The sequence below is a fragment of the Dromiciops gliroides genome, chromosome 1 (genome assembly GCF_019393635.1).
Source record: "Dromiciops gliroides isolate mDroGli1 chromosome 1, mDroGli1.pri, whole genome shotgun sequence".
Classification (NCBI taxonomy): Eukaryota; Metazoa; Chordata; class Mammalia; order Microbiotheria; family Microbiotheriidae; genus Dromiciops; species Dromiciops gliroides.
This window is the reverse complement of record NC_057861.1, coordinates 525275866-525298480: the sequence shown is the minus strand read 5'-3', so window position 1 is coordinate 525298480 and position 22615 is coordinate 525275866. Positions and strand designations below refer to the sequence as shown.

At 45.6% G+C, this 22615-nt stretch overlaps 2 protein-coding genes across 2 annotated transcripts; one reads left to right on the top strand and one right to left on the bottom strand.

Annotated features, from left to right (window-relative positions):
- The first annotated feature begins 2888 nt into the window (after positions 1 to 2888).
- On the top strand, positions 2889 to 7017 carry MYLPF (myosin light chain, phosphorylatable, fast skeletal muscle). The gene is made up of 7 exons (XM_043975663.1): positions 2889 to 3044; positions 4836 to 4928; positions 5346 to 5421; positions 6105 to 6209; positions 6347 to 6425; positions 6637 to 6685; positions 6799 to 7017. The coding sequence occupies exons 1-7, from the start codon at positions 3042 to 3044 to the stop codon at positions 6901 to 6903; spliced, it is 510 nt and encodes a 169-aa protein (XP_043831598.1). The 5' UTR covers positions 2889 to 3041; the 3' UTR covers positions 6904 to 7017.
- Positions 7018 to 9007: 1990 nt separating this feature from the next.
- SEPTIN1 (septin 1) lies at positions 9008 to 22303 on the bottom strand. The gene is made up of 12 exons (XM_043974782.1): positions 22265 to 22303; positions 16018 to 16133; positions 15670 to 15763; positions 15475 to 15561; positions 14974 to 15097; positions 13153 to 13287; positions 11757 to 11874; positions 11076 to 11177; positions 10824 to 10923; positions 9906 to 10071; positions 9633 to 9723; positions 9008 to 9507 (listed from the first exon to the last, which is right to left on the bottom strand). The coding sequence occupies exons 2-12, from the start codon at positions 16018 to 16020 to the stop codon at positions 9427 to 9429; spliced, it is 1101 nt and encodes a 366-aa protein (XP_043830717.1). The 5' UTR covers positions 16021 to 16133; positions 22265 to 22303; the 3' UTR covers positions 9008 to 9426.
- Between the last annotated feature and the right edge of the window lie 312 nt (positions 22304 to 22615).

Below are 22615 nucleotides of genomic sequence, written 5' to 3'. Positions count from 1 at the left end.
TCCCTAATCACTCTGGGATTACATTCTCCCCCTAGAATCCACTTATCCAAGACTCCCAACTCTCCAGTCCAGTCTGCATACCACTATCTCTAAGACCCCATTCCCCACCCAGCACTCCCCAATTTCCCAGAATCCCCTAAACTTTCTTTTTTGAAGTAATCCCATTCTGCCCGGAACGCCCTAAACTTTCTTTTTTGAAGTAATCCCATTCTGCCCGGAACGCCCTAAACTTTCTTTTTTGAAGTAATCCCATTCTGCCCGGAACGCAGACGTCAGAGGTCCCAATCGTCAAGCCCCTGTTCTTCCCGAGAACCTATTCCCACTCAGATCCCAGACATCGATTTCCTCCAGCCCCTCAAATCCTTAATCCTTCTCTGGAGGATCTCCAGCTACCAGTGCATCCAGCCCCCCAGATTTCAATCCCTCTTCCGGTTCTTCCATAGCACTCTGGGACACAATTCCACACCTAGAACTCAACCCACAAGCTCCAAAATTCCCTCAATTGGACTACTATTTTTTGAAGAAATTATATTCTCTATCCAGAACTCAGGCATCCAATCCGCTATCTTTCCAAACTCCTCACCTTTCTGGTGCCCCCCAATCTCTCCCTGAGATGGCATTCCTTTTCTCTAGAACCCACATCCAACCTGGAAACCTCCATTGTCCTTTCACTTTCTTTCTGAGATTCCATTCTCTACCCAGAACTCAGATGCCCTGCCTTTTAGATACCATAAAGGAGCGATAGACCCCAAGAATAATTTATCCCCATTCCCCCTCCCCTCCATGGTCTAAGTCTCCTCTCCCCACCTCACTGGGTCCCTCTTGTCCTTATAAGGTTCTTCAGCAGTAGGGCCTTGGGGTCAGGGGATGGGGCTTAAGGGAGGCCAGCAGGGGGGCAGCTGGTGCTAAGTTTAGGTGGCTCCTTCCCCCCCCCCTCGCCATCAGACACAACAGGTGGACTGTCCCCAGTGCCCAGAAAGGAAAATGTCTTAGAGGCATTGGCGTGGTACTGGGGGAGGGTCATCTTCAGAGGCAAGGAGCACTCCCCAGAAGGGCAGGTTCCTGCAGAAAGAACAAGCTCCCGGCCTCCTGAGCCCTATCCATGTTCTTGGGCCCTGTGTTATTCCCCCAAACCTAATTTTCTCATCTCATCGCTATCCATCCTTCTGGTCCTTGGCCACAGTGCTTGCTTCTCTCTTTCTTTTGGGGGAAAATGCCTGGCCATTTCCTTCCTTTGGGAGTTCAAGCCTGGCCATTTCCTCAGACTGTGCCCTTTCCTGCAGATCTCCTTTCCTCTACCTAAGGCAGAACTATTTCAAAACTATTTGTCAAAACAGCTTTGAATATCATGCCCCTCTCTTGCTCATAAACTTTCAATAGATCCTTACTATGGGGCAGCTAGGTGGCAAAATGACTCTGGAGTCAGGAGGACTTGAGTTCAACTCCAGCTTCAGAACCTTACTAGCTTCGTGAGGGGCAGCTAGGTGGCGCAGTGGATAGAGCACTGGCCCTAGATTCAGGAGGACCTGAGTTCAAAGCCAGCCTCAGACACTTAACACTTACTAGCTGTGTGACCCTAAGCAAGTCACTTAACCCCAATTGCTTCACCAAAAAAAAACAAACAAAAAACTAGCTTCGTGAGCCTGGGCAAGTCACTTAACCCCATTGCCTCTGAAAAAATAGATCTCCATTTCCCATAGGATCAAGTCTAAACTCAGCCTTTCAAGGCCCTCAATATTTTAGGCCCAACCTCCCTTTCTAGCCTAACTATCCCCAATCCTCTGAAGAAAGGGAAGGGACTAAGCATTTATTAATCACTTCCATTTTTTTTTTTTTTGGTGAGGCAATTGGGTTTAAGTGACTTGCCCAGGGTCACACAGCTAGTAAGTGTCAAGTGTCTGAGGCTGGATTTGAACTCAGGTCCTCCTGAATCCAGGGCCAGTGTTTTATCCACTGTGCCACCTAGCTGCCCCCTATTAATCACTTCTGATGTACCAGGTGCTTTACAAATACCATCTCATTTAATCCTCAAAAACATCCCTGAGAGGCAGGTGCTATTATTATCCTCACTTTACATATGAGGAAACTGAGGCAGGGAGAGATTAAGTGATTTGTCACACAGCTAAGTGTCTAAAGCCAAATTTTAGCTCAGGTCTTCCTGACTTCAAACCCAGGGCACTATGCCACTGGCTACCCCTACAGCTAAGAATCCTCACATGTTCAAATTTTGGCCTCTTTGCCAATGTTGGTCTCCCAGTTTACAATGCCCTTTCCCCATCGCTCTAATTTGTATCTATCTGTAAAATCCCAGATTAAATTCTACCTCTCCTATGGAGTCTTCTCAGATCACCCCATCCAACAATGATCTTCCTCTGAATTTCAACTTAGTTTACTGTTGGGAACATGCATGTGGTACCTAGCATAACTTCCTGGTATTGTTAGCTCATCCTTGTTATGAAAATGTTTTGCTTCCCTCTGGATGCCTTGAGAAAGGGCATATGTCTTATTCATTTTTGTATCTTCTTTACTGCCCAAGAAGCCAGTGATTTCCCAGATTTCTCATTCCTTCCCCATTCTAGTCCCCCTGAATCTTTGTGCCTCCTGGGAATGTAAAAACATCCCATCCTAACTTCATCTGCCACACCCACATTCTGCCGCCCCACCCCCCCACTGGTACACCCGTCCTCCACGAAGGCCATGCCTGAGTTAGTACTATCCCTAAGATCTCCCTCCATCTCCAGTTGCTTCCCTCCTCCTCACTTCTCCAAGAAAGGAGAGGCCTGTGAGCTAGAGCTATTTCGGTATCTTGGGTAGCCATCTGTTCCCCCCCTTCATCCCTCCCCCACATTGGCCCCTGGATCCTTTTCTACCCAGCCCCTCCCCTTCCCAACTCTAAGACTCGGCTAAGGTTACCCTGGTATGTTAAGGGCTCCCCCGGGTGGGGTATATAACCTCAGAGGAATTGTCCAAGCCTTGTCACTCTGTTCCGATTCCTTCCATCGTCCCACCAGAGCCGTCACCCAACCCCTTAGAGACGAGATATGGTAAGTGAGTTCTCTTTCCCCCTCCCCACCCTTGGACCTCCAGATGCTGACCCCCAGATCTGTTAAAGTAGAGGACAACTTCTGGGGGTGGGGCAGGAATGTTATTTGAAGAAGTGAGATAGCTAAGAGGATAGTTGCGTGGAGATCAAGAGAGAAAAGTTTAACCTCCTAGGAAAATATGTCAGTAACAAAGAGGGGAATGCCTCTAACATGATGAAGTATCAAAATGTTAAAGGTAGAAATAGCCTTTGGGATCACCTGGTCCAACCCCTTCACTTTACGGACAGAGAAACTGAAGCTCAAAGGAGCATGGCTTAAGGTTCCATAGCTAGTGAACGGTGGAGTAGACACTAGAACTCGGTGTGATGGAGAAAGACCTATAAAAACAGACCAGATGAAGCACCCCTCACTTTCACCCCCCACTAGCCCCACCCAAAAGGACTACGAGAAATGTCTGCCCATATACCATCCCCTTGCTCTTGTACTGGGAAGTGTACTATACTCTCGTAACTGTCAGTGTTATCTCAAGAATAGCGTTGCTTAAAATGATTCCAGGAATTGCCACAGTAACACCTAGAAGAAATCCCCTCCCACCCCCCTCCCCTAATATTACCTTGAGAGTAGAGGATCATGGAGCTATAAATAGCAAGAGAGCATTTGCTTTAAAGGATTGGGACCTGCCAACTTGACCTCAGGGTACATAGGGTCAGAGAGGTTGACCTCTTCCAAGTCTAACTTCTAGGCCAGAAAGAAAACCCCATCAGTATTACTGCAAGATAGGGATACAGGATATCATTGGCAGTTCCCTCCTTACTTCCACCTCCACTATTGTAAGACAACAGAGAGTTATTCACAGAGAGTTATTCTAGGAACCAAGAAAGACCTTAGTCAAATGTTACTCCAAGCAACTGTCATGAAATCCTCACTGCACTTCCCCTACACACACACACACACACACACACACACACACACACACACACACACACGTCCCTGAAGTACAGCTCTGACCCAGGCCTCTTCCTCCTCCCAAATCTTCAGTGATGCCAGACTACCCACAGAATTCAGTCTATCACATACTGGGGTAGGAGGGACATTTCATGATACCCTGGTAACAAAGACAAGGAGACTAATAACCATGGTCTGACTTTACTGTTGTTAACTGAACCTTTCTCCCCATGTTGTGCCTTGATCTGGCCCTACACCAGTCAGATTCACAGATCACCCAGCTTTAAGTCACACAGAGGTAACTGATAAGTCTATCTGTCCAACTAAAGGGAGAGAGTTCTGTATAAGAAAAGTCAGGAGAGACAGACAGAGAGCTAGTGAGAGAGGGAGATGGTGGGGCAGAGTATTGGCCCCAGGCCAATAGTAGTTACTCTACTCTCCTGCCTGTAGCATGTTCCTTACAGATTTCCCATCATCACCACTACCACCACTAGCGCTCATGCTCGCGCTTGTGCTCAATCTCTCTCTCTCTCTCTCTCTCTCTCTCTCTCCCACCACCATGCCCTAGAGATTGGGGTCATGATGAGGGTGTAACAAAGACCACAAATAAGCAAGGGGCACGTGGAAGGGGTAGGAGTCCTTGAAATCAGCCCAAAGAGCCTCAGTCATTCTGCTCCTGACCCCCACAAGCTACCACCTCCTGCCCTGAGGACTTTAGCCTGTCTTCTCCTCCCTACTATTCTATGGTTGCTGATTCTCCAGTGATTTTTCACTAGGTCTTGCTAGCCTGTGGGTCCCAGGCATCTGACCCTTCTCCTCTCCTTTGCCCATCTCCTCTCTCCTCAGGCACCCAAGAAGGCCAAGAGAAGGGCAGTAGAGGGTGGTGGCTCCAATGTCTTCTCCATGTTTGACCAAACACAAATCCAGGAGTTTAAGGAGGTAAGGAGGAGGGGAGCAGAAGCATTGGGAAGAGGGATGAGGGAAGGTGATGAGAAAGTAAGGAGTCCTGATGCCAGGCTGCCCCGTGAAGCCAGGTGCCCCAGGCCCCTGCTTGTCAATCAACATGATTTCTTCCAACGCTGGGTTCTTCTCCCTCCTTTCCCTGCCCCTCCCTGGAATGTGCACCTGTCCCAGAGTGGGGGTAGGGGTGAAGGGAGGGAAAGGGAGATGGAGAATTCCTTCCATCCCAGGGCTGACTTAGCAAAGGAACAGCTGGGGGTGGAGGGAGGAACAAAGAGTATGATGCTGGGGGCCTGAGGAAAAGAGTTTAAAAGAATTGAGTAGTATGAATGAGAAAGAAGAGTAGAACCCCAATACCCTCTCTTCCTGTTCCTCAATAATCCCTTCCCTTCCTAGGCTTTCACCGTCATTGACCAAAATCGAGATGGCATCATTGACAAGGAAGACCTAAGGGACACCTTTGCAGCCATGGGTAAGAGGACCTCTGCCCCATAGCCCTTAGGTTCCGGTCAAATATTGTTCCCATTCTGGGATACACCCCCCCCCTCCTGCCCAGGAGTCTTAGCCTTCCCTATCTTAGCCTCTGGTAGCCATTGTTTTCTGTCAATACTTTGGTGACTTAGCTCTTCTGTCTTAGCTTCTCATAGAGTCTAAGAAAATAGAAACATTGGGGGCAGCTAGGTGGCGCAGTGGATAAGGCACCGGCCCTGGATTCAGGAGTACCTGAGTTCAAATCCGGCCTCAGACACTTGACACTTACTAGCTGTGTGACCCTGGGCAAGTCACTTAACCCCCATTGCCCTGCAAAAAAAAAAAAAGAAAGAAAGAAAATAGGAACATTAATTAAAGTTGGAAGGAACATTATTTAGTCCAATCTCCCCATTTTCCAGAGGAAGAGACAAAGGCAGTGATTTGCCCAAGATTGCACAACCATTTAGTGGTAGTGGTAGGCTTCATACCCAGGTCTCCAGACTCCTAATTCAGTTTCCATTGTACCCATTCCTGGCCCCTTCCACCTTAATCCCCCTCCCAGAATCCTATTGCCTGTCTCATTCCTCCAATCAGCTTCCCCCCTGCACACCCTATTAGTCTGCCTTTCCCAGGAGCACAATTTGAAACCTATCCCCTCTCCATCTTCCCCATCCTACCCCATAGGTCGACTGAATGTGAAGAATGAGGAATTGGATGCTATGATGAAGGAGGCCAGTGGACCCATCAACTTCACTGTCTTCTTGACCATGTTTGGAGAGAAATTAAAGGGTAGGTTTAAATGTCTTGGGTATACGTACCACTCCTCTTACCTGACTCACCTTGGGGCTCCGGGATTCTGTCCTCCCCAGAGACACAGCCTCCCCCCAAAATGTGGGAACTTAGCTTCCATCCTTCTCCGTCCCCAGGTGCTGATCCAGAAGATGTGATCACTGGAGCCTTCAAAGTCCTGGACCCTGAGGGGAAGGGATCCATCAAGAAGCAGTTGTGAGTAGTGGCTTATTGATCTGTTTATGGGCAGCCCTCTCCCTGTCTCTAAGGTCCCATGCCCTCTCTTTATTCCCTGCCCCCAATTTCTAGCCCCAGCTCTTTCCATCTATGACTTCCCCTGCCTCTCTCTTTCTTTTGGGGGTTGGGAGGTAGCTGCTGTTTTCTAAAATAAACTGATATATTCCCTATGATCCTCTTTCTTCCCCAGTCTGGAGGAGCTGCTCACCACCCAGTGTGACCGATTCTCTCAGGAAGAGGTGAGTTTTTTGGAGGGAGAAAGTTGAGGAGAAGGAAGAGGGAAAGAGAGAGGAAAGGAAGGCTCCTGTGGGAGATGAGCCCTTCTATCTGATTTATCCTGTCTCTCCTCCAGATCAAGAACATGTGGGCAGCCTTCCCCCCAGATGTAGGTGGCAATGTGGACTATAAGAATATCTGCTATGTCATCACCCATGGAGATGCCAAGGACCAGGAGTAGAGAAGCCTCCAGAACTTCAACCTTCCTTCCTTTGGTCCCTGGAATGGGGAGCATTGAGCTCCTCTGGATCCAAACCCCTTTATTCCCCAAATAAAGATGAACTTGTGTTTCTTATTGGCGATTCCCCTCTGTATCTTTCTGAGGAGGAGGGTTGAGGGGAAGGTGGGGTGTCTTTATTTTCACCTGGAGAACAGGGGATTAGGACTGAAAAAAACACCTCTGGAAACCTGCTTATGGGAGGAAACCCTTCTAGAAAGGCTTTTGTGGAAGGGCTCTGGTTGGATTCCTTCGAGGGCAGGGCTGGGGCCTGGAGTAACAAGAAGGGGATCTACAATCAGGTCATGGTCTCCTCCCTCCTCTTCCTCTATAGCTTCATACAGTAGACCTTGGAGTACTCTAACTTCATTCAGACAGGGACATTTTGGGCACAAAAAGGGACGCACAGAGCAGTGAGTAGGAAAGGAGGGAAGGTTTGCTTGCACTCATAGGATGATAGAGCTGGAAGGAAACTTAGACACTACCAAGTACAACCGCTCTCATTTTACAGATGGGGAAACTGAGGGACACAGAAGTTCCTGACTTGCTCAGGGTCCCATCACAGTGTCTCAGGCAGGATTCGTTTTTGTTTTTTATTTGTTTTTCTTTCCAGGGCAATGAGGGTTAAGTGACTTGCCCAGGGTCACACAACTAGTAAGTGTCATGTGTCTGAGGCTGGATTTGAACTCAGGTTCTCCTGAATCCAGGGCCGGTACTTTATCCACTGTACCACCTAGCAGCCCTCAGGCAGGATTTGAATCCAGTTTTCCCTACCCAAGGTTTAAGTTCCTCATCTACTACACAACACTACTACCAATGACTTACTCAAGGCCGTACAAGGAAGTCCCTTCTCCTCTCTGGATCTCAGTGTCCTCATTACTAAAATGAGGGAGCTGAATGGGACTTTTAATATCTTTTCTAGGTCTGAATCTATGATCTTACGACCTTATGTCCGTATGAGGGAAATGTTTGTGCACAGTGGAGGTTGTGTTCATGGTCTAGATACATGAAGGGCATGTATATCTGAGGAAGGAAATGTGTGTATATGGGGGGGGTGTTTATGGAGAGTTTATGTGTGAGGAGAGGAAGTTCGTGTGTGTAGCAAGAATGGATGTGTATGTAGAAGAGAGGCATACATACATATCTAAAAAGGAATGGGAGGAGTAAACATATATTATAGGGGCATGTTGCAGGGCAATGTATATATTTATGTTTTATATATTTGGGAGGAGTACGCATACACACATACATATATACACACATATATATTCAGACACATATTCACACATACATATACACACTGAGTATATGTGTACATGATTGTAGGAAGTATATGCTTGGGAAGAGTGTTTATGTGCATGGAGAGCTCACACAGCATGTGAGTAGGGAAGTACTTGTGTTGTGTGTGTGTGTGTGTGTGTGTGTGTGTGTGTGTGTGTGTGTGTGTGTGTGTGTGAGAGAGAGAGAGAGAGAGAGAGAGAGAGAGAGAGAGAGAGAGAGAGAGAGGAGATGAGTGTAAATGGAAGAGGGAAGGTATGTTACTGGAGGCTGCAGTATGATGCTTGGGGATGATCTATCTGTAGCTCAGGCTAGCCCAGGGATGGATTGTTATCAAGATTCAGTCTGGGGTGGGGGTGGGGCCCAGCGCTGCCTTTCACAGCTCTCCCTCCCCCTCCCTCACTCCCTCCCACTCTGGCACTTTAGTCTGAAGGTAGCTAAGAGCTATAACTCCATTAGGCTTCTGAAGGGACCTGGCTATCTTGTTTCCCCAGTCCCAGCCACTCCCTTTTGTCCTCCCAGACTGCCAGAGACAGGGTCCCCACCCCCTCCCTATTCCAGTCTGGCATGCAGCAGGGTTGGGCCCCTCCAGTCTTATAGGGAAGCATTCTGTTTGATTGTTGCTATTCTCCCTTCTTGGCTCAAACATTAAGCAAGTATTTCCCCAGCCCCGGAACACCTTTCGCAATTCTCCTTTCCCTGTCACTCCTCTTCCTCCCCTGCCCAGCCCCAACACCAGACCATTCTTCCCACCTCCCTCAGCAATATACAGAGCAAGGACCCTAAGGGAAATCAACTTTTATTTCAAGACGTTTGGGTACATAGTATGTGCTTAATAAGTGCTTGTTGTGAAGAACAAGATCGACTCTGTCTTGGAGCAGCCTCAACAGAGACAACTGACTGAACAAGGAGCAGAAGTAAATGGAGAAGGGGTTCATGTTGCACAAGATCAGATGGAATAGGAGACATCTGGGAATGGGAGATGGGGGGAGGAGGGAGGTCAGTAGGACTCCCAAATATGCACGGAGAAGGAGATGAGCCTCAGTGGGATAAGAACCCTTAGCTCAGTTAGAGTTAGAGTTCAGCCAGGCATGTTTTGGGAGGTGAGTGCTGAGCGATGGGTCCTCGAAGACTAGGGGAGAAGAGGCAGGGCTAGAGGCAGCTCCCTGGGGGTGTAGAAGGGGAGTGAGTAAGAGGAAGACTGCAGGTTCAAAGGACATCCGACTGTTCTCCCTGGCTCTGCTGCATCTGGGCCTGCATCTTCTCCAGCATCTCCTGCATCCGGCGCAGCTGCAAGGGGAAGATGGTGGGGAAACTCAACTGGCTGGGAGATAGGACTCTCCCGGCCAGCTGAGGGGACCGGGTGGGAAGCCAGCTCCCTTCTGGGGCTGGTTGAGGAGGCCAAAGGCACTCACCTCCTCATCCTTTTCCCTGATAAGTTTCTCCGTCTCTGCCAGGGGCAGCATGGGGAGGGGTATTTCAGTGGCACTCTGTCGAGACAACTTGCTGGAGGCAGGGAGGAGAAAGGAAGAGACTGGGCACTGGCTTGGAACTTATCAATAGATAACCCCCCCTCCATCACCACTACCATCATTACCGACACCAGCCACTCACATACCACCCTCCTTTGCCCCACCTCGAATCCAGGATCGGGGAAGTGTTTATGCGGCCTTAGAGGCCTCCTTCACCTTCGACTGGCACGTTCCCGGGCCCCAGGACGGGCCAGGCTCTGAAGACAACGGGCCCGATAGCCTTCATAGAGCAAGTCGTGGGTCACCTCCTTCAGGTCCTGTAAGTGGGTCTGTACTAGCATTCGTCTCAGGTTGAGGAAGTCACAGTGATGAGGATTTTCCACTGGCAGGATACGAAGGGGAAAGGGTGGGAAAGGGACCAAAAACAGGAGGGGGGGTGTCATGACCACATTTGGAAATAAGGGAATCAATGGAAAACTGTTTAGAATCATAGAATGTCAGAGATGAAAGGTACCTCAGAGATCATTTGGCCAAACTCTTATGATGTTTGATGTAGGAGAAGACAAATGCTATGGTTCATTAAATACCTCCTCAATAACATATGATTTCAGTCTTTGATTTCTGTGACCTTATCAACTGTGATGGGAAAGGGGAACTGCCTTCCCTACATAGAGACAAGGAAGCTGAGGCTCAGAAAGATGAAGTGATGTCCAAGGTCATGACATATAGTAAATGAGCTTAATAAGTGCTCATACATTCATTCATTCAATAACCTAATACAGGACTTCTCCCTCTTTCACCTTTGACTATGCCCCGGCTATCCCTCTGGCCTGGCCTGTCAATCATTGCACTGGGTAGGTTAAGCAGCCATGATCAGTATAACATCCCCTGTTAGAGACTGTGAGGGCCCAGGCTAGAAAGCCTCATCTCGGGGGCAGCTAGGTGGCACAGTGGATAAAGCACCAGCCCTGGATTCAGGAGAACCTGAGTTCAAATCCAGCCTCAGACACTTGACAATTACTAGCTGTGTGACCCTGGGCAAGTCGCTTAACCCCCATTGCCCTGCCAAAAAAAAAAAAGAAAGAAAGCCTCATCTCTTACTGCATCCTCAACCTTTCCCCCAGCTCTGCTTACCTTCGGCTGTTCCCCAGGGGTAGAGCCGACCCCTCACTGGCCTAGTGGCACCATCCTTCACCACGGTACTGGAGCCAATCACAGCAAAGGGGATGCTCTCCTGAGGGAGGGCAAAGGTCAGACAACACAGTCAGAGGTCTCACCTTACTCACAGCTCCCATTCTTCTCCCTTGCCTTCCTCCACTTCCTCTTCTCTGACACTGGTCAACTGATTCTTGGTCTCCTAAAAGCCTCCACCCTCTTGGCCCTCACTTTCATCTCAGCATCCTGTTTCTTAAAGTCTTCATCCTCATCTGAATCACAGTCTGGAAACTGGTAAATGTTGATCTCCTGTTCCTGCAGCTGCTCCCGGATCTGGTAGAAAAGAGGAAATACACCAGAGAGAGAATACAGAGGACAAACCCGAGGAAGCATTGTGGTCACCCTAACAAAGCTCTCCTTTACAAAGGGTTTTCCTCATCCTCCTCAGTAACCCAGGTGTTTTGATTCAGATTTTACATATAGTCAACTAAGGCCCCAAGGTATGTGATTAGCCCCAAGTATCACAGCTAAGTGCCTGAGGCAGATTCCAAGTCTCAATCTATGACATTGTTCTCATTAAGAAAACCCATCTGCTTTCAAGCCGGCCTTCCCAAATCACCCTACTGGATGATGTTTTTCAATCCGGATTTTAAAGTCTCCTGGGCAGAAGAGCCCACAAGGTCCTTTGGGAAATCTTTTTAGAGCCTAAATACCCCCTCCCTATCAGGAAATTCATTCTTAAGCTTAAATCTTTTCTTGAAAAAAAGAAAAAGAAAAAGTCAGTACAAGTGAAGAGAGGCGTTATTAGAGATGGGGGAAAATGTTAGCTTAACTTTGGCATCTGTTAGGGCCAAGGAAAGAGGTCGGAGGTTAAAGTCCTCCTCAGCACACAACTGCCCTCCCCAAACATACCTTCTGCTTGAGAACCTGAGTTTCCTTAGGAGTCAGGGCATCAGCTTTCCCGATGACAGGGACAATGTTGACCTTCTCATGCACAGCCCGGAGGAATGCTACATCTAGAGGACGGAGCCTGAGCCAAAAAGGCAGTCAAGGTCTAGACTTCTACCCCCACCCCTCCAACCCCCTCCCCCCAAGGTCTTATTGCCCTTCCCCTACTTCCTCTACCCCTATCCCTTTCCTGAGCGAAAACTTTTTCCTCTTCCATTCCCAAGACTCATCTCTGCCTGAAGTGAGAATCAGATCATAGAAACTAGGTGGGGAGGGGCTTAGAGGATATCTAATCCAACCTACCCAGTTGAGAAATTGCCTCAGTATCCCTGATTGAATTCATTCAGACTTCCTAGTTGGGGGAGGGGTTCAGAGTCAGATGAGGCAGATTAGATGACCCTATTCGGGCAGCTAGGTGGCGCAGTGGATAGAGCACTGGTCCTGGAGTCAGGAGTACTTGAGTTCAAATCCGGCCTCAGACACTTAACACTTACTAGCTGTGTGACCCCGGGCAAGTCACTTAACCCCAATTGCCTCACTTTAAAAAAAAGAAAAAAAGTGACCCTATGCACCTCCAGATTGATAAAGTCTAGTCTTCTCATTTTACATGGGAGGAGACAGTTCCAGAGAGGAACCCTGATCTACCTATGGTCACCTAGCAAATTAATGACAGACCCAGAACTAGAACCCAATTCTCCTGACTTCTAGTTCTAGGCTCACCTGTTTCCTAACGGGTTAAGCTAGAGGATTAGGTTAGTGATCTCTGAGGTCCCAGTTAATTCTGACATTCCATGTTTTTTAATTCTTTCCAATATACTATATTGCCCAACATCCAGTGGTATGCAGAAGTCAGCTTGTATAGGCTACCCTGTTAAATGTTTAATGTGAACATTTACACTTCGGAAATCAGCAAAGGCTATTTCATTATCAGGGCTTGACATTATTTTATTCATTTGTAGACTCAAGAAGGTGATGGAGAAATGTCATTAACGTAGATTAAACCTAAAAGTGCACCCCATTCCTACCTGCCTTTTTTGGGGGGGGAGGTGAGGCAATTGGGGTTAAGTGACTTGCCCAGGGTCACACAGCTAGTAGGTATCAAGTGTCTGAGGTAGGATTTGAACTCAGGTCCTCCTGAATCCAGGGCTGGTGCTCTATCCACTGCCCTGCCCCTTTTTTTGAGAGAGAGAATCAGTTGTTAAACGTTTAGCATCCTGACTCGATCTCAGAGTGACTGAAGAGTCTCTCTAAGGCAGCCTCCCTCTTCAGCCTGGGTGGGATCACTTTCTGGCCAGAAACTGCATTGGCCCATCTCCCATTTCTACCCTTAGGGCTGTAGGGTCTTCTCCCTTCGCCTTACCCCCGACCAAAGGGAGAGATGAAGTAGAGGCAGCAATGAACCCTCGAGTCCTGGATATTCTTCCTGTTCAGGCCACTCTCGTCCCTCAGATACTGTTCAAACTGCTCCTCGATGAATCGAACCACCGGCATCCAGCTAGGAAGTAGCAGGGGTGGGGGTAGGGGGGCCGGTAGGGGAGAAAAACCTCAGGTTCTGGAGCAGAAGCAAGAAAATTAGGGAGCCCAGCAAGGCTGTGATAGGAAGCTGGTGATGCTCCCTCACCCCAGACTGAATCTACTGGACCAGCAAGGATGATTAAGTCCTGTACATATGTGTCAAACTCAGGCAGAGGGGAAAGAAGATGAGGCCAGAGGAAGAAGACAGCTATAGAGGAGGGGGACCGGGAGCCTGAGCTCAGAAGGATTAGCACCTGAAGATGAACTAGCATTTCTATGGCTGCTTTAAGGTCTGCAAAGGGACTTACAAATATTCTATCATTTGATCCTCACAGCAACCCTGGGAGGCAGGAGCTATTATTATCCCCATTCTACAGATGAGGCAACTGAGGCCGAAAGAAGTTAAGTGATTTGCTCAGAGACACACAGCTAGTATGTGTATATTCTCTTTTTCCAAGGAGTTCTGAAATAGGGGGTGGGATGTAAATGGAAACAAGGTTTGCCAACAGCTAGCACATCTGACCCTAGAACAGGAGACCACCAGAATCACTGGAGAGCCTTGGAAAGATTGATTGGATTGGTCCTTGATGTTCCTTCCAGTCAAGTTTCAGCACTGGAAGTGGTCTGTGTGCATGTGTGTGTGTGTGTGTGTGTGTGTGTGTGTGTGTGTGTGTGTGTGTGTGTGTGTGTCAAAGGGGCTGAGTTCACCCAGAGCTCCTCAGATTTCTAGAGGATTGCTCTCTATTCCTTTCCCACCTACTCCACCAGGAAGTCCAGAGTAACCACACAGTCTCTGGTGGTCCTGACCAACAATTTCTTTTTGTAGTTGGACATGGAGGATCCTTTCCTGCCATCCCCGTATTCCCAAGCCAGCTTGTCTCCAGATCAGCAGCTCCTGGTTGACAACTCTATCTTCCATTTAGGGCTCCTAGGTCAGGAAAACCCAGGGGAAGACAACAACGGGAGATGAGCCTGAACCAAGCTCCCAATCTCCTCTCCATGGCTTCCCCCTCCCAGGCCCCTGGCCCTAACCTTCTTCCCCTTTGTTCTCCTGTTGCCATGCACCCCCTGGTTACCCCCAAGCCCTTTTTATGTCTTCTATACCTTTGGCATTGTGGTGAAGCCCATGGACCTCTTTTCAGAATGATTTTTTTTCAGGGCAACAAGGGTTAAGTGACTTGCCCAGGATCACACAGCTAGTAAGTGTCAAGTGTCTGAGGTTGGATTTGAACTCAGATCCTCCTGAATCCAGGGTGGGTGCTTTATCCACTGTACCACCTAGCTGTCCACCCCCCACCCCACCCCGTGATATTTTTAAATGCATCAAATAAAATCTACAAGCTTACAAAGGAAATCAATTATATTAAAATGAAGATGTGATCCAGCCCCCACCCCCCCATCCAAGTTCACAGACTCCCTGAAATCTGTCAAGATCCTTGGATACCAGTCCCCAGCTTAAGGATTGGAAAACTGACTCTCATTTAGCTTCTTCCTTTGCAATTTTTCCTTTCCCTGAGAGCCTGTGCTTTAGGCCCACTCCCCTTCTCAGGCTGAAGCAAAACAGTCTAATTGGATTAATTATTATTAATCACCTTCAATGTTGATCCACCTGCAGTGAGGCAGAGCCTTCTCCCTGTGGCCCATGCTCTCTGTCTCCCAGACTCACCAGTCCCCATTGTCCACTGCATCGCCAAAGCCAGGGGTGTCCACCACTGTGAGCTTGACTTTGATTCCTTCCTCTTCAATCTCCACACCCCTGCGCTCAATGGTCAGGGTCTGGCTCAGGCGAGCTGTACCGGAGCAGGACAGGGGTCGAGGGAAGATCCCAGAAAGGAAAAAGGAAGGGAGGGAAGAGAGATAGTGGCAGGAAAGTCTGAAGAGAGGAAAGGGACTGTGACTTGGCACGGTGAGAGTTCCCTCCTAGGGAAGAGGAAAGGCTAAGGGAGAAGAGAACTAGGAATGACCAGTGTGTCAAGGCCGAAGTATGACTGGATTTCTTAGTCTGTCTCCCACTCTAGCCTGACCACTACAGGACAACCAACCTGTGACCAGAGAGCTGGAGAGCTTGCTAAGACAGGCTGGGGAATCAAGGAAGGAACCAGCCTGAGGGAGACTGAGAAGCCAGGGAGGAAGAACATCACATTCCAGCCAGGGGCCCTTCACTCACCACTGGCATCAGGTATCAGTCGGTCCTTGTAGAGGTCGGTAAGGAAGAGGCTGTTGATAAGTGTTGACTTCCCCAGGCCTGACTCCCCTAATGGGATCAATGGGGCTGGTCAGAGACAGAGAGAATAGAAGTGCCTCCCTACCCCTTGCCCGCTGGACCTGACAGAGAGTAGTTTTCCACCCCCAGACTCCTCACCTGCCACCATGAGGGTGAAATCAAATCCTTTCTTCACGGACTTTCTGTGCAGCTGACTGGGCAGGGCTGCAAAGCCCACATATTCTTTGTCCTGCTGTGGGGAGAGGATGTGGGAGTGAGGAGGAGAGGGCTTGGGGGGAAAGAGGAGGAGGCTGCAGGATGGAGCAGAGATTGGGTGGAGAGCCCTTGTATCATTCAGGGAGAGAAGAGATGGGTGGGGGGTGTTAGAGAGGAAGGCTAGTGGGAAGGTGAATGAAGGCTGGGGCCTGAGGATTGTAGGGGATAGTCATGTCCTGTAAGGTCTGAGGAGGGATGCTGAAGATACCAGACTTGCCAAGAAGAGCTCACCATCGTCCTGGAGTCTTCTTGCTGCACCTGGTTCAGCTCTCCACTTCCTCTGCAAGAGAAGGAAGTTGACAGTGGCTTCAGCAAGGCTATGCAGGAAGTGGTGTGTCTATATGGGGCTGTGTGGGGGAGAGGGAGGGAAGAGTTCATACCTGTTCCTAGAGAAGAGAGTAGGGGGAAGGTGGGTTGAGTGTCCCAGGGGAATCCTGAGGCACTTGCAGATCAAAGATTGGACCCTGAGTCCCTCTCCCTTGGGACTCAAAGTCAAAAACTGGGGAGTTCACACCCTTTACAAACTTTTCCTGATTTTTATCCATCTTTTCTCCTCTATATACTTCAATTTCTTGTTCCTCCTCATTCCCATTAGTTTTTTGTGAGGGTGTTGAAGAGATATATTTCTTATTGGGTGATATTTGGTCAGGGAAAAAGAGAGAGAAGCTGAGGAAATATGCCATGCTTTAATCTGTCAGAACAGGACCTAGGGATCCAAGTGGAACCAAAGCTGACCATGAATAATAACTAAGTGGTAGGAATAGAGTCAAGTATACAGTGAGAGGGTAGAACTAGATGAACTCTGAAAAACCTTCCAATTCTGAGGGTATGAGCCTATTGCATAAAACTGGAATATAGAGTTGAAGGGAGGAGGTGTAAATCCACTAGGACTCTCATTTGATGCTGACTCACTCACAGGCTTGTCTGGACTAAGGAGCAGGAAGTATGGCATCCTTTTACGGATATCCCTTGTGGGAAAGTCATAGACAAGCTGTAACCTCTTAACTAGATTGGCCATCATAGAGGGATGGATAGGAAGAAAGCGTAGGCTTAGAGTCTAGAGATATGGGCTGTAGTCCTGGTTTTCTTGCTAACTCCAAGTATGGCTTTAGGCAAGTCATTACCTCCTCTCTCTAGACCTCATTTTCTTCTCTCTCAAATGGGGATGGAAGTAACTCACTGGAGTGTTGTAAGAGTCAAATGAGATAATAGATTTGAAAGTGTTTTTCAACACTAAAAACACCATGGATATACAGGGAATTCTTGTAACCCTTGTGTCTGAGGCTCTCAGGACATAAAAGACCTGGGTGGGTTTTTAAACATTTTCTTTGGAAATGGCTGCATGAGACCCATCTTCATTTACTCCACATACAGTAATAATACCATAAAAGAGAGTGGTGTACTTTTTACTTTTTTAATTACATGCAAAAACAATTTTTTTTTTAGTGAGGCAATTGGGGTTAAGTGACTTGCCCAGGGTCACACAGCTAGTAAGTGTAAAGTGTCTGAGGCCGGATTTGAACTCAGGTACTCCTGAATCCAGGGCCGGTGCTCTATCCACTGCACCACCTAGCTGCCCCATGCAAAAACAATTTTAACATTCATTTTAAACTTTTTTGAATTCCAAATTCCCTCCTTTCCTCCCCACCTCATTGAGAAGGCAAGCAATTTGATATCTGTGCAGTCATGCAAAACATATTTCAATATTAGTATTGTTGTGAAAGAAAACATGAACCAAGAAACCCCTCATCCTTTAAAAAAAAATAGTATTCTTTGATCTTCATTCACACTCCATCAGTTCTTTCTCTGGTGGTGGATAGCATTTTTCATCATGTCTTTCAGAATTGTCTTAGATCATTGTATTGCAGGGAATAGCTAAGTCATTCACAGTTGATTATTAAAAAATATTGCTGTTATGGTGTTCTCCTGGTTCTGCTCACTTCACTTTGCATCAGTTCATGTAAGTCCAAGTTTTTCTGAAACCATTGTGCTCCTCATATAGCACAATAGTATTCCATCACAATCATATAGCACAACTTGTTCAGCCATTACTCAATTGATGAGAATCCCCTCAATTTCAATTCTTTGCCACCACAAAAAGATCTGCTATAAACATATTTGTGCATATAAATCCTTTTTCTTTTGTTTAAAATCTCTTTGGGATACAGACCTAATAGTGGTATCGTTGAGTCAAAAGGGTATGCACAGTTTTAAAGCCCTTTGGGCATAGTTCCAAATTGCTCTCCAGAATGGTTGGATAAGTCCACAACTTCACCAACATTGTTTTTTTTTTAAATAAAAGTATTTTTGTTCCAGTTACATGTAAAGATAGTTCTCAACATTTGTTTATACAAGCTTTCCAATTTCAGATTTTTATCCCTCCCTCCCCTCCCTCCCACCTCCCCTAGACAGCAGGTAATCTGATATAGGTTATATATATATATATATATATATATATATATATATATATATATATATATATATATACACACATATACATATATATAATAACATTAAACATATTTATGTATTGGTCATGTTATAAGAGAAGAATCAGAGCAATGAGGAAAAACCTCAAAACAAAAAAACAACAGCACCAAAATTGAAAGAAATAGTATGGTTCATTCAGCATCCACTCCACAGTTCTTTTTTTTTTCTTCTGGATTTGGAGATCCCTTTCCATCATGAGTCCCCTGGAACTCTTCTGTACCATTGCATTGGTGAGAAGAATATAGTCCATCACAGTAGATCAACACTCAATGTTGATGATACTGTGTACAATGTTCTTCTGGTTCTGCTCATCTCACTCATCATCAGTTCATGTAAGTCCTTCCAGGTTTCTCTGAACTCCTCCTGCTCATCGTTTCTCACAGCACAATAGAATTCCATTACATTCATATACCACAACTTGTTCAGCCATCCCCCAATTGATGGGCAAACCAACAGTGTCTTAATGTCCCAATTTTTTTACATCCCCTCCCACATTTGTCTTTTTTCTTTTCTCTCACATTAGCCAATCTGATAGTTGGATGGTGATACCTCAGAGTTGTTTTAATTTGCATTTCTCTAATCAATAGTGACCTAGGGCATTTTTTCATACGATTATAGATATTTTTGATTTCTTCATCTGAAAACTGCCTGTCCATATCATTTTAGCATTTATCAATTGGGGAATGAATTGTATTTCTATAAATTTGACTCAGTTCTCTATGTATTTGAGAAATGAGATCTTTATCAGAAAATTTGCTGTAAATCTGCTTCCCCTGGCCCCCTCCCAGTTTTCATCTTTCCTTCTGTTTTCCTTCTGTTCCTATTGTTTTATAATACGGTTTGAGATCTGGTATGGCTAGGACACTTTCCTTCACTTTTTTTTAGTTGATTCCCTTGATATTCAAGTTGGTTACATTTAAAGAAGAAAAACAATCAATCAATAAACAAACCCCTACCACGTGATAAGCACTAGGAATACAAAGTACATCCCAAAAATATTAGTGCAGTTCAAAGTTTTAATAAAAGTGAAATATAAATGCTACAAACACAAACAATTTTGAAAGAATAATTGTAAATTTTAAAATATTGATATATTTCTTATTAAAATTCAACATAACCAAAAAAAATTTAAATTAAAAAAATTTTAAATTTCAACATAACTGCTGTTTTGTGCTATACATTTCTCTACTCAGTTTTAGAACTCTGTAAAAACTTTGATAAGTCGCTGTTCAGTGACTGAAAGGATTTCATTTGCAATTGTGGTAACAATTTTGGAGTTTAGCTGACTCATTTGGGAGGGGCCACACCTGGCCCACCCTGAAATTACATATGCTACTGAGGTCAGAAGGAGAAACCTCTCCATAGGCAGTTTTTGAAGGACCTCCCCTTTTGGGAGAGGAAGATTGAATGCTCACTGAGGGGAGGCTGAGTCATTTCTGGAATGCTCTCGCTCCAGCTCTTTCTCTTTGGTGGTGCCAGAAACTAGCAGATGTCCCAGGTGTGGTGAGTGAACACAAAAACCCTGCATTCCTTTGAATTAGCTTAATTGGAAATGAACTGGGGATTGTATAGATTTAGGTTAGAGTTAGGAGAATTTATCTGTATTTCTTTTCCCCTATTTCCTTATCTTTGATTTTAATTAATTTCACCTTTGTTGTTTAATTAATTCCCAAGCAATAAAATCTGATCCTTTTGTGAAAAAGAAGCTGTAAGGCTCCTTTCTTATTGGCCTTGGAGAAATATCTAAAAGGGCAGTTCAGAGGTGAGAGAGCTTTGAACCTAGAGGTCCCTCATTATTTCTGGGACCCCAATATTTTGGCGAGTCACCCAATTAATGCTCCATATATTAAATTTGGGCCCTACACAATATTGACCTTCTGATAATCCAAAGAAAAAGGCTCTGGTATATGCAGTATAGTTTTTTTGTTTGTTTTTTTAGTGAGGAAATTGGGGTTAAGTGCCTTGCCCAGGGTCACACAGCTAGTTAAGTATTAAGTGTCTGAGGCTGGATTTGAACTCAGTACTCCTGACTCTAGGGCCAGTGCTCTATCCACTGCACCACCTAGCTGCCCCTACAGTATAGTTTTAACATAACTTCTCAAGAAAAAAATCTACTAAAAGTAGATAAGGTGACCTGAAGTCATCAAGCAAGACAACCTCCTCTACTGATCCACCAGTCTGAGAAAGTGTCATCCAGACTGTTGCACTCAAAATGCAGAATGACATGAAGCCCTGTCTTGTCAAAATTAAAATTAAAAGCATTATAATTCAAAATTCATAAAACTAAATAAGTGTAAAAGAAATTTAAATAGTTAAATTTCCAGAGGACATTTTTTGTAACTAGCGTTCATACTGCTGAAGTTATTAAAACTTAAAATTGCACTAAGACTTTTGTTTTTTTTAGTGAGGCAATTGGGGTTAAGTGACTTGCCCAGGGTCACACAGCTAGTTAAGTGTTAAGTGTCTGAGGCCGGATTTGAACTCAGGTACTCCTGATTCCAGGGCCGGTGCTCTATCCACTGTGCCATCTAGCTGCCCCTCACTAAGACTTTTGAGATAACCTATATATGCAAAAATGAAATGGCCCTTGAGTTCAAGGAACTTATATTCTAATGGAAGAGAAAATAAGAGACTCTTAAAGGAGCAACTCTGAAGACTCCTCTGAAGACTCCAGGCTCCAAGTCTTGTTTTTTTCCATTGTTCTCCATCATTCAAAACAGAAAAAAGAAGCAGAGCAACTTCTCTCCCCCTCTCCCCCTCTCCCCCTCTCCCCCTCTCCCCCTCTCCCCCTCTCCCCCTCTCCCCCTCTCCCCCTCTCCCCCCTCTCCCCCTCTCCCCCTCTCCCCCTCTCCCCCTCTCCTTACTCTTCTTGATGGCTCTTCCCAGCTCCATCATCCACACAGTTTTTCAATCAAGGTAAAGATCAGTTTCTAGGGTTTTCATGTTCTTCTATTCCATCTATCCCAAACAATATGAGGATAAAAGTTCTAGGTCTCCTTCCTATTTTTCCTTTCCCCAGCTCTTCTTTTATTCTTTGGTGTGTTTTTTTCCTCCAGACCCAGAGTATACCTTTGGGAAATAAATTTATTCTTTCCCTCTCTTGAATAGAGATACTGTCACCAATTAACTAATTAATGTTAACAACTATTTATTAAGCACCTGCTGTGTGTCAGGTATTTTGATAGGCAATGGAGAGACAAAGACAAAAGTAAAATTGATCCTTCCCTCAAGGAGTTTAAATATGAGGGAAATGACTTGTCCATTTATGTCTAGTCCCAAGAGAATACTCAGTTGGGCCCATGGAGAATGCTCTCTGACCTGTACTCAATTATTATTAACCCTCACCTGGCATCCTAGGGACAATACTAATTATGGCTCACAAGTATAGGGATTCAGTTGTATCCCCCTTTGATCTAGTAATGATATTAGTAGTCCTATACCCCAAAGATATCAAAGAAAGAGGAAAAGAACTGATAAGGTTTTTTTTTTATTTAATAGCTCTTTTTGTAGTAGCAAAGAAATAGAAACTTAGGGGATACTCATGGGAAATAGCTGAACAAATTATGGTATACAACTATAATAGAATACTGTTGTGTTCTAAGAAATTATGAAGGGAGAGAGCATCAGAGAAACCTGGGAAGACTTGTATTAACCGATGCCGAGTGAAATGAACAGAATAATTTCCACAATAACAACAGGTTTTTTTAATTGAAAAAAATTTTAAACCAAATCTAGACATTTCCCTAAAACCAAAAATTAACAAAGGCACTCAATATACAGTATGAATTTAGTATGTTAGAGGTAATTTATTTCTACTCACAAAAATGAATGCTTAAGCATACAAGGACAACAGTGCACATTAATAGAATGATTAGAACAGAATTCAGTAATTTATCTGATAACTATAGTTAGAGGTAGGTAAGCCAGTGTTTAAGCCTTATCAAGTCATAAAACAGTTTTGCAACACTACTAGCAAATTACATTTCACCTTGGCTGATGACAGTTCCATCAAACAGCTAAGCTTGGGTCAATCCTTCTTTTTGGTAGCTGTACTTTGATGCAGAAGTTTCCCTTGGCACCAGCCCATTGACTCTGGATCTTTTGAATTCACAAGGTCACCTTGTGACTTCAAAGGAAGAAAACAAAAAAGAGGCAAGGACTGCTAGGGTCCTAGGAATAAGTTCTCTTAATTTCAGCCCCTAGTATTAGCTGCCAGGGAGATAGGATACCTACCACACTAGAGAAAGACTCTTTCCTTTCCCATCTCTCACTATAATTATATCTTGCCACCTGGAGAATCACAGCCAAAAAGACCTGAGCTGGAACTTATTTTTTTCTT

Excerpts from the sequence above, each read along its gene's own strand:
- MYLPF (XM_043975663.1), top strand. Across the intron at positions 5,422-6,104 it reads GGACACCTTTGCAGCCATGG|GTCGACTGAATGTGAAGAAT; the intron begins GTAAGAGGACCT and ends CCTACCCCATAG. Across the intron at positions 6,426-6,636 it reads GGATCCATCAAGAAGCAGTT|TCTGGAGGAGCTGCTCACCA; the intron begins GTGAGTAGTGGC and ends TTTCTTCCCCAG.
- SEPTIN1 (XM_043974782.1), bottom strand. Across the intron at positions 15,562-15,669 it reads TTTCACCCTCATGGTGGCAG|GGGAGTCAGGCCTGGGGAAG; the intron begins GTGAGGAGTCTG and ends TGATCCCATTAG. Across the intron at positions 13,288-14,973 it reads GCAGTGGACAATGGGGACTG|CTGGATGCCGGTGGTTCGAT; the intron begins GTGAGTCTGGGA and ends GCTACTTCCTAG.